General features: G+C 44.1%; 2 protein-coding genes across 3 annotated transcripts; one reads left to right on the plus strand and one right to left on the minus strand.

Annotated features, from left to right (window-relative positions):
- Positions 1 to 376: 376 nt before the first annotated feature.
- On the plus strand, positions 377 to 4,710 carry aprt (adenine phosphoribosyltransferase). Its single transcript, XM_017428917.2, has 5 exons — positions 377 to 583; positions 1,427 to 1,530; positions 1,763 to 1,896; positions 2,159 to 2,237; positions 4,010 to 4,710. Exons 1-5 carry the CDS (start codon positions 495 to 497, stop codon positions 4,147 to 4,149), a joined length of 546 nt encoding a protein of 181 aa, XP_017284406.1. The 5' UTR covers positions 377 to 494; the 3' UTR covers positions 4,150 to 4,710.
- A 677-nt stretch (positions 4,711 to 5,387) lies between these two features.
- Positions 5,388 to 10,975, minus strand: cdt1 (chromatin licensing and DNA replication factor 1). 2 transcript variants are annotated; one of them, XM_017428710.3, is made up of 9 exons: positions 10,401 to 10,975; positions 8,982 to 9,298; positions 8,698 to 8,892; positions 8,102 to 8,247; positions 7,893 to 7,993; positions 7,567 to 7,755; positions 6,617 to 6,781; positions 6,324 to 6,525; positions 5,388 to 6,215 (listed from the first exon to the last, which is right to left on the minus strand). In XM_017428710.3, exons 1-9 carry the CDS (start codon positions 10,848 to 10,850, stop codon positions 6,052 to 6,054), a joined length of 1,929 nt encoding a protein of 642 aa, XP_017284199.1. In that variant the 5' UTR covers positions 10,851 to 10,975; the 3' UTR covers positions 5,388 to 6,051. The 2 variants fall into 2 exon arrangements, with proteins under 2 accessions (XP_017284199.1, XP_017284207.1); XM_017428718.3 differs by having other exon boundaries at positions 6,052 to 6,215; positions 8,982 to 9,295.
- Between the last annotated feature and the right edge of the window lie 203 nt (positions 10,976 to 11,178).

Here is an 11,178-nt window from a genome sequence, read left to right on the forward strand (position 1 = left end):
GAGATGAGCACTATGGCTTTTGATATTTGTAACATTTATACTTATTATTAAACTTTTTTTGGTTTCAATGAAACAAATGGGGTATTAAAATTTGGATAGTTTTACCTTTTTAAGTTTTTGCTTACCTAGTTTTAGCTTTTAGCTACTCTTTTGTTGGCTTTAACTGCAGTTTTGCTCATTTTAGACAAACTTGAAGTGAAGGTTAAAGTATTATTTCAGTGAAAATAGAGAATAGAATTTTTTTTCATTATAAATAAGAGTTTATATATGTACTCTGTTGCAGCGGTTCCCTCGAGGAACTCTATATACACCAATAAAAGGTCAAAATATGTAAATCTTGAAAAAAACAAATAGATTTTTCCGCTGCAAACTCCAGGCCGGTAGGTGGCGGTAATCCACCTTTGAGTCTATGATTACACCATGACAGAAGAGGAAGCTCGTGCGCATGCGCGGTGTGACCGTTGAGTTCCTGAGTTTAAAGTTTGGCAGTCAGGATGGCAGAGGACTCAGAGTCTAAACTTCAGCTCATTCAAAGACACATCCGTGCTTTCCCAGACTTTCCCAAGAAAGGAATCCTGTTCAGGTGAGAATATATGTTAATTATTTGTTTATTTTAATTTTAATTTGGACTCACGTGGATAGGCTTTAATCTGCTACACCTCCAGGCACACAGATGGAGGAAGGAGTTTGGTTCAACATTACTTTAAAGAAATATACTCAACAGAAGTAAGCTGTGTCCTTTAAGAAAGCACTTTGCAAAGCTGAAGAGGGAAGACTTCCTTTTTTTGTTTGTCAGGAAGAAACCTTTGAGCCAGAAGAGGACCTTGACCTCATATTACTCATGAGTTACTGATGCTGCTGGTTGAAAGCCCTCTGTAAGCAGTGATGTTTAGTTTCATCTTTAAATGACAAGTTAGTATAAATAATCATCAGTACCATGCACAGATACAGTGAATTTGTATCACTCCAGCCTCCTAAATAATACACAATATTACAGACTGAAGTATAACACTGTCAGAGGGTATTTATGATTTTTCGCATCCCCTTACAGTCTTGTTTCTTACAAGTTTATATAGTTATAGTTCGCTGTGGCGGCCATCTCGAATCAGGACGGCTTCAAAAGTTATTCAGTTGTAGCCGTCCCTCTGATCATTACTTCCTGGGCGTTTCATTAAAATCCGTCCGTTGGTTCTTGAGATATTTTGCTAACAGACAGGCACGAGCAACAACAGTGACGTCCAGCCAGATAAAAACATTGTGCAGTGATTTGTGATTAAACTCATTCATTTAGAACAAATAAATAGGAGCAAATAGAAATTGTCACTGAAAAAAATGATGTAGCCGTAATATAAATATACAAAAACAAAACTTTTTTTATGTTCTCCGCTCGTCTTCAAGCTGCTAACTAAATGTTTTCACACCGCAGAGATATTTGTCCGATCCTGAAGAACCCAGCTTCCCTGACGGCGGTGATTGATCTGTTGGAGGAGCATGTGAGGAAGAATCACCCGCGGGTTGATGTGATCGTAGGTGAGGCGGCAAAGCCTGAGCAACGCGTGGCGTCGCCGGCCACCACACGTGCATTCACTCGTTCCTACAGACTCTTACGACCAGTCGGAAGGGTCACTTTGGTCCCCGAAAGAACATCAGAAGTTCTTATTTTGTTGCGTTTGAAAAAAGTTTGAGTTGCGGCCTTTTTCACAGAAGGTGATTTCTACCCGCGTAACGAGACCGGCTCTCCTCTGATGTGCTTCTGCGGCAGGTTTGGACGCCCGTGGCTTCCTGTTCGGACCCCCGCTCGCCCTGAGGCTGGGCCTCGGCTTCATCCTGGTCAGGAAGAAAGGCAAGCTGCCTGGAGCCACCGTGTCCGTCTCCTACGAGCTGGAGTACAGCAAGGTAACGTTTACCGCCACGCTCCTGACGCGCGGTGGATCGGTAGAACTGGAGCTTGATCTGAGCCTGGCTGAAGAATTCTGCCTTGCTTGCTTTTGTGTAAAGCTGTGAAGTAGGAAGGGTTAGACCCTGGATGGCTTTGCCCTGGTCAAACACACTCGGACGCATTTTCAACACTAGTTTGGTTTATTTGCCTTCGTAGCGAGAAGCAGTTTTCGTATCTCTCCCTTTTTTTTTCCTCATCGTGTGTTTGTTTCCCGGTCAGGCGGAAGTAGAGATCCAGGAGGATGCTGTGGCTGCAGGGCAGAGGGTTCTGATTATTGATGATCTTCTGGCTACTGGAGGTGAGAAATGCTTTAAAACAATCCTAACGGTCAATGGACTGTTCTTATACAGCACCTTTCTAGTCTTCCAGGCCACTCAAAGAGCTTTACAACACAATCTGTGCCCTCATTTACCCATCATACAGCACTCTGCTACATCTCTACAAAGCTAATCTGAATAAATCATCCTATAGAGTCTAATCAGTGTTTTAGATGACATTCATACATCGATGAGGCCCATCGAAGGCAGTGAGGGGTTCAGCGTTTTACCCAGGGACACTTCAACATGTGACTGCTTGTCATACATTTATGTCTACATTAATGCTTTTCCATCTGGACTTTAAATGGATTTTCAGTTCACATTTAAGCAGTAAACCTACACATTACTACAGATCAGTGAAGTTAAATACAGGGCAAAAAAAGCTTGTTTTAAATAATTCTAAAACAAACATGAAAATGTAGCGTGTGCCTATGCTCATGCCCTTTGCTCTGAAGTCCCAAACCTTCAGAAGCCACATGGCTGATTAAACAACAATCCTAAGTGTCAAATCTCACTTTATATACACCTGTTCTGATGTTGTTTGTTAATACAAAACAAATAACTTAAACAGTGACATGTAGTCGCCAGAAAATGCTGAGAAATTGTGCTCAGGTTTTCATAAACAATTTTTGCATAAATCTTAGAAACTAGCTCTGCATTATAATCATTGTGTTTAAAGCACATTAACACCAGAAACTTGAAGGCAATTGTACATGAACTTCTCCTGAAGAGAGGTGGAAAAAAAAAAAAGACCATTTTTAACATTTACACCCTTTTGTTAAACAAACCTGACATGCAAATAACTCCATTTATCTTAAAAAATTATTGAACTCAAAAATCAGATTTTCTCCCTCTCTGTAGTGAAAATGCATTGAAAGGTTCATCTTTTCAGACTTTGAGTAACGAATCCCTCATTTTAATCGCCTACAGCACCCTCTGCTGGTTGTCTTGAGTCACTACTTTGCATAGGTTCAACTAATTTACATGGTGTTGTAATCTGTATTGGAGGAGGGGGGGCCGGATAACTGAATGTGCGGGCTCGGCCGCTCGGCCTGCCCTCTGCCGTCAGGTCTGTGTGTAAAGATGTAAACATATTATACTAATAGACCAACTGTCTCCACCTTCTTACATTGTTCAGAATTTAAACAAAAAAACATAATCCCGTTTTACAGCCCCCGCCAGGTTGTATTTTTAAAATCCGCTTCCGCACGAGCAAAGTGGTGCTTTAGGTCCCCGCCTACTCCCCTGCACCCAATCACGGTGCCACGAGACTCTTGTTTTAAACATGAAATAACTAATTACAGCTAAATGTGTTAGATGTAGCAGTGGTTCAAACCAGCCGACAGGAAAGCTGGTCCCATTCTGGGTTTCAGTCCGAGGTCTGCTTATATTAAAAGTCTTTGGTCTGTTACAAACAGTGAAGCACAAGGGCGGCAGCATCATTCTGCGGGGGATGTTTTCCATCAGCAGGGACTGGGTAACTGGTCGCAGTTGAAGGAAGGATAGACGGAGGAAAATGTAGAGGCCGTTTTAAGGAAAGTCTGGGATATTTTTGTAGATTTATTCCTCAGAAATCAAATACATTTAAAATCCAGGTTGGAAAACAACGAAACAGGAGACCTGGGTGGGCTGTCATAAAACAAGAGAAAGTGGGTGGTGAAATGTACTAACCGACCCCGGCACTAATGAGCCGAAGCGCTTCATGAGACTGGGAGTAAATCACACTAACGACCCGATGACCTCTGTGCCGCAGGGACGATGCTGGCCGCCTGCGAGCTGATGAGGAAGCGGCAGGCCGAGGTTCTGGGCTGCATGGTGGTCGTGGAGCTCAGAGATCTGAACGGCGCCGACAGACTGAAACCGCACCAGGTGTTCTCTCTGGTTCAGTACTGAGGAGCGCCGACGACGCCGCTGCCATCGCCATCGCCGTGTCCCAACAAAACGCTGCGCGCAGAAGCTGGTACCAGGTGCCTTTTATGAGTCTTATAAACAAAAATATACGGAGCATGCAGTCAGCAGCAAACTGAATTTTGTTGTTTTTTTTAAAGCGTTTTATTAGAAGCCTAAAAGAACAAAACATGCTTCCATCTGTATGATGTTTGATTCTCATGGAAGAACTGAATCCGCTTTAATTTTCCAGAAAAAGAGCGACTCGATTCGATTTAAACTCACCGTTCTCAGTGTTAGAGGAACTCCAGATGCTGAAGCCTGAAGGAAAAGTCGGTCGTGTTCAGGATTTCAGAGTGGCATATAACAAATGTTTCAAAGTTTTACTTTGCTTATGAAGACAGATGTTTTCTTGTTGTATTATGTTGATCAGATCCAGGTACCCAGAAATGGGTAAAAAACAGTGTTTGTGTCCCTTTTTTTTCCCCTTCAGAGATTTCTGTATTTCTTCAATGAAAGAAAACCTGTACAGCAGAGATAAAACTACAATAAAGAAGACAAACTGGTGTAAAAGCTTTTTCTCTTATCAGTGAAATGACTCGTACGGCTATAATGACTTCAGGTCATGTCCAGTTAGTTAATTCAGAAACAGTTCGTTACTAAATGTACAGGTCGATTCTGGCAGAACAGCAGCTTTATTGAGTTTTCTTCACTAAAATTGCAGCAGCTTTTGCAGGATATTGACCTGGAAGAGTTTCCTCTGAAGCACACGACAAACCTTTCCTTCGACACAGGGATGGACTCCTAATCGTGCAGAATTTTAGTCACCAGGTCTTCTTTCATTTGTCAGAGTTTTTAATTTCACACTCCCTCCACAGCAGCAGCTCATCGTACGGCTTTAACAGAACTGACAAAAGCTGCTGATTTTTCCTCCCCTCTGGGCAACAATGGAAACTTTGTTTAAATATTTCTCGTCCTCGCAGCTTTTAGTCGCCGTTTCTTTTCAGAAAATAACTTTTTTTCTCCTCTCAGAATTCCATCGTCCTCCCTCTGACTCCGTTTACATCCGGGGATTATTTTAACACTTTCCTTACCAGTGTTGGGATGGAAACAAACGACTAATTGTTGGCAACAAAACATGACTCTGCTGATTTTGCTCATTTATTACAAATTATTCAGTAAACTTAGTTGTGATGATGCATATTTAGTGGTTATTTTTCATCAGATGATACACACGTACAAAAAATTATAATCAATCATTGAAAAACTGCATCTTTTGACAGCTTTGTTCCAACTGGGCCAACAATGCCTGTAAATATTTTTTCTGTGGAAAGCAGCCCTGTTTAATACATCTGTGCCGTCTGTTCAAGTTAAATATCTGTTTTGAAACAGGCCTGTTATTACAGTGCCTCAAGTCTTATTGGCCTTTTATAGAAGGAAGCTGGCATAAGGCATCTTAGGCATCAACTGCACCTTTAAGAATTTATTAAAACCTTTCAGTTTTTTCAGATAATCAAAACAGCACTGACAGAAAACAATGGAGGCCCTGTGGCTCTGAAAAACGCTTGTATTTCTTAATCGCGAGGAAAGATCTTTAAAAATCTAAACGTTCATTACTTTACTGTCAAAAGCTGATTCCTAACGATGTGAAAGTCAACATTAACCCTTCGGATGAGTTAGGAGGAGGAAAACAAGTCATTATAACCAGAACATGGTTAAAACATCCTTCTTACCAAACGTGAGGATGAACTGGACCAAATGTCCACATGGTCGATGCTATATGAAAAAAAAATATTGCAAAATTCTGCGTCAAACCCCGAGGAAATGACCAAAAAAAAAATGCTAGCAGCTCATCACATGGAGCTGCAGAGAGAAGTTCACAGTAAAAAAAAGATAAAGTTCTGTTTCTCAGAGTTTCTCCTCTTCTTGGAGTCTGCGGGTGAGTTTCTCCAGAACGATGCTGAGCTCCATGTTTTTGTTCAGCTTCAGGTAGAAGTCCTTCCTGATCTGATGAATGGTGAGCCAGTCGGCAGCTACTTCCGCCAGCAGGCGGAGGTGCTTCTCCATTTCGCCTGCTCGGTGAAAGGAAGGAAAAAAAGAACGGCAAGTCAGCTCTCATTTCTCCTCCGGCGGCGTTCACTTGAAAACACGTGAAAACTCGGAGTGCGGTTCAAACCCACCTGTGCTGAGGGACGACCTGTAGCTCGCCACCATCTTGTTGCACGCCGCCTCCATTATTAGCGCCCCTTTCTTCTCGGCAACAAACACGTTGCGAAGGATCCTCGCCAGCTCCGCGAGCCTCGACATCATCAGCAGCCGCTCGTCCTGAGCGGGGCTGCGAGTCATGGCCGCCTGCAGCTTCTGGGCCTCTTTTGCTCGTATCTGCCAGAATTAAATAAATAAACATTTAAACTAAATACCCAACCGAACTCAGCCATAAATTATGTTAAGGTAGACATCGTTGTGTCCCTACCCTGTCCAGCAGGGACTGGGAAACCCCCCTGAGGGGAGCTGGGAGCTGAGCTGCAGGAGCAGGAGGCGTCTGGGAGACGGCCGGGTTCTGTGGACGTGTTGACCCAGAACTCTGAGTGTCTTTGTCTTCTGTGCTTAGGGACAGAGACACCAGCGCCTTCTCCATCTAAAGAACAAAACAAGCTTCATTTAGTAACAGAAATAAGCTGAAATACCAAAAAAAAAATAAAGATTCCTGAAGCACACGCTACTTTAAAGGGATATTCTGGCCTTTTTGAAGTGAGGTTCTGTGAAGAAGTTATGAACAATAATTTCCTTACCTGTTGTGGACCTATCTTTGAACAACCTCAGTTCAGAGAAAGACTACATTTCTGACTGAACTGACGAGCTAATGGCTAGTCTGATTACAACCCAAGTCAAAGCTCTGCCGTCCAAAAACAACTTCAATCTCCAAAGATAAAAAAAAAACTTTGTGATAAAAAACTTGGACTACATTCACACTGCAGGCAAATGTGACCCAATTCTGTTTAATTTCTGCACCCCTTTGAGACACATATCAGATTTTTTCATGGCAGTGTCCCATATCCGACCCAGGTCTTTTGTGGCACTGAATCAGACACATATCTGATGTTTTTCAAAGCGACCGCAGTGTGAGTGTTCATGTCGGGTGAAAGGACGGAGGTCCCTCACGTCAAGCTCCTCATCCACACACGCCTCCGCTCAGATGCAGCAGCCACAGCTCTAAAAAAGGTCCGTTTTCTTCTCAGTGTTCTTTTATCGGGAAAATAAGACCAAAACTTCTGTGTGCTCCATCACTGCTGCCGTGCAGCTTATATAGACGTGTGTCAGCTGGGAAATAAAACCAGCTCCCACCTCGTTGTGTGTGAGAGCACCGGGGCATTAAAAGGTAAACAGACTCTTTCGCTTTGATTCCCGAGAACGAGCCGGTACCTTGGGGGTGATGAGTGAGCGGGCCTTGTCCAGCACCTCCTGAGCCGTGGTCAGCTTCTCTGTGACGGGAGGCCGCGGCAGCGAGCTGGGCGGGACAGCCGGGACGGTGTCCACGTTAAAGCGAGGGTGCCAGCGGGTCAGTTTGTCTTCTGGAATAGAAACAGGAGGAACCAACGAGGACAAGAAGTCCTGCAGAAAGAGAAGGGGTGGAGTGGGGGGGGACAAGTCAGAAGCTTTCACCTGTAAACTGCAGCTCTTCAATGATCGAGGCGTGTTCTGGAGGAACCCAAATGGAAGCATTAGTCTGTACCGAAGCAGCTGCCTACCTTATGATGCTGTTTGACGATAGAAACCAGGTTCTGGTGGAAGACGCGCCGTCTTTCCAGGAGATGAGAGGCGGACAGCACGGGCCGGGCTTCGTTTTGGTCTGAAGACGAAAGGAAAACACCAAACTCATCATCATCATCATCATTCTGCTTTAAGGCTCAGAAATGACAGCTTTAGATTAAAGTGTCAGAACAAAGCAGGTTCTGACCCGGTCCAAAGAGGGGCTCCACAGTCAGCTGGTAGCTGCTCTTCAACACGCTGCTGCCGAACGTCAGGATGTTCTTCTCCTGCTTGAACGAGTACGCCTCAGGAAACACTGTCTTTATCTGACAGACGTGGCTCTCCTCAAACCGTCTAAAAACACAATTATAAACAAGGAAAAACACAAATTCATGTTTAAGTTTTTGCATGTGATAAACATGTTTTAAATGTCTTTGTGTTTCTTTTGAAGGCCGCTTGTGAATCGGAAAGACTTTGGGGCTTTCAGACTTGTTTTCATAATATTAATTTTAAAAAATGGTGTCAGTATTTTCTGTTGTTGTTAGTTATAAAATACAAACTCTTGTGTGCTGATAAAATGTAAAAATCCTACTTTCTTCAGCTTTACAGCCCAAAATCTAAACAATCAATTTGCTCCTTAAGGAAAGTGCCAATTACACAAACTACAGAGTCTGAAACCAGCCAGAGGTGGCACAGCTGTGCAGCGGTTAGCGCTCCCACAGTCCAAAAACATGCATGGTGGATTAGTTTGTGACTCGAAGTGACCTTAGGTGCGAGTATAAGTGCAGCCATCCTGTCACGTACTTGTGCATCATGTCCTGAACTGCCTGCTTGATCCTGCTGAAGGTGGCGGTCTCGGAGCGGTTGTACAGCATGGCGATCACGGTCTCCATACTCCTGAACATCTCGGCCAGGACCTTGTATTGGTAGGGCAACGACAGGCCCGGGGGGACGGCCTGAGCGAGGGTGTGGTACCGCTGGTACGCTGGCTGCTCAGTCCTGGGCAAGAAACAAAAACCAGCTCAAAGCAAGAACCAAAGCACGGACAGAGTTTGTGCTGTTCTGTTTTTTGGGCTCAGCTCGCTCACCTGTCCTGAGTTTGCGTCTCAGCCTGCTTGATCCTGTCGGCTTCTCTCTTCTCCTTCCTCCTCAGGGCTTTGGCTGCCAGCTCTCTGGCCTGGGCCACGGTGTCGCTGAGGGGGTTAGCATCTGTGGGAAGGGGCACGGCGGTTTTGGAAGCAGCCGGGGTTGCACTGTTAGCAGCAGCCGTTGATGAGGAAGTGGAGGACATGGAAGCTGAAGCCGAGGATGTGGAGGAAGCGGTGTCACCAGTGTCCTCGGACTGCTTTTTAATCCTCTGAAGCTGAGACTTGAGGGACGCAATGTCCACTTTACGAGGAGCCTGCTGAGCATTTAGAAACAGGGAAATGAACAAAGGGACCTTTCCAGTATGCTGTAAGGTAAAAAGGGGGCAGTAATTTTTCTATCTTATTTCAGGTCAGGCTTTGGAGCCAGGACAATGTAAAGCAAAAACCTGTCATGTTAGTTATCAAACTTTATGGTACAGATGGAAAAGCTGTGTGAAAAACCAAGTCCACCACATGATCTATCAGTTTGTAGAACTCCTTTTAGCAGCAGTAACTACATGACGTCATCAGTCTCTCACATGACTGAGGATGAATACTAATGTTGCTTCAGTTCATTGAGGTTTGCAACATGCATGTTGTTGGTCTCTGGGCTTCTGAGAAGCAGGTAAAGAAAACGGATGGATGTTGTAGATTAGCCAAAACCATCAGCCCTCCACCAGAGAGCTCCTGGGTTTTAATTTGTTCTCCGAGTGCTGCACTTGGGGGTGAATTTGCTGGGAAGATGGCAGCCATCTTCAATGTTTTCCACTTGTGAGAAATCTTTCCTTCTGTCTGAACGGACCCCATCCTGTTTGGAAACAACCTTTAAGCCTTCCCAGACTGATGAGCAGCAACATCTCAAGGTCATCGCTGATGTCTTTTCACACGAACCTGTTTGCCCCAGAGCAGCAAACTGATTAACCTCCTGCTTTTATAAAGTGATCACACAGAGGATGATCAAAATCAAATGTATCTGATTAGCAGACCTCGGCTGATACCGAACCTCTTGTGCAAACAGCGAGGGTGGATTATGTTTTTCACACACAGCATCTCCACCGCAGCTTCATTTATGTTTATAATGTTCAACAAGGTAAAGATCTGATCATTTTATTATGTCCTGAAATGTAAAACCTTTTCACTGAAAGACAGTAGGCCTTTTTTTCCCCTATGACTTTATCTTGAGAGTTATCATCTTTAACATGGTGCAGCTTAACTTTAAATATTGAAGAATTTAAACACACATACTGTTGATAACCATTTGCATTTATTAACACAGTCTGGGTTAAGAAGCCAGCTTGGGGTCAAACAAGCAAAAATAATAAAATAAAATAGAATTAGTGCACAAGAGAGACAAGAACAATGATTCTGAGCTCTGTTTACCTGAGTAGCATCCTCCTGAAGGAGAAGTTTCTTCCTGGCAGACCTCTTGGTTGTTTTCTCGCGGTTAGCCTTTCTGACCTCTGCGGCTTCCCGTCTCTTCTTCACCGATGAGTGCTCGGTGATCTCCGCCTCAGCCGAGCTCCTCTTCGGTGTCCGCGGACTGGAGATGACGACGGACTCCTTACCGGGCTCGGACTCGCCTCCATTATTTATATTATTATTATGATGATGATTAAGACCCGCTGCCTCGTCGATAACCCGCAGGAACTCCTTGTGAACGGAGGACGAACAGAGAACAGAGTCTTTGTTTTCGGCGGCTCTGCAGCCGGGAGGTTTATAACTGACCGTAGAAGAAGAAGCGATGCCGATGCGCCGCTTGGCTCCTTTCGCCGCTTCAGAGTTGACTTTCTTCCTCTGAGAAAAGAAATCCGTCACCCGAGCCTGAGACATGTCGTTTCCGCCGCTGCCGGACTTTAAAAACAAAAGGAAACCTCAGCAGAGTGTAACCGCGGAGCGGAGCGAAGCCCGTAAACAAACTCACAACAGCCGCCCCTCGCGTTCAGGATATGGTCACGCTTTACAGGAAGGAGAAAAGAAATTTCGCGCGAAAACAGCAAAAGCCACGCCTCTTCCGGTGCAGGAGTGGCAACTCTTTAAATGCGTGTTTTTTAAAGTCACAGCAAACAAACACAATTTCTGTTATAATAAAAAAGTACAAGAATAAAAACATACTAAAAGTAATTTTTGGATGTACATTTAAAACTGATGCCCTTTTTAA

The sequence above is a fragment of the Kryptolebias marmoratus genome, linkage group LG22 (assembly GCF_001649575.2).
Source record: "Kryptolebias marmoratus isolate JLee-2015 linkage group LG22, ASM164957v2, whole genome shotgun sequence".
Lineage (NCBI taxonomy): Eukaryota > Metazoa > Chordata > Actinopteri > Cyprinodontiformes > Rivulidae > Kryptolebias > Kryptolebias marmoratus.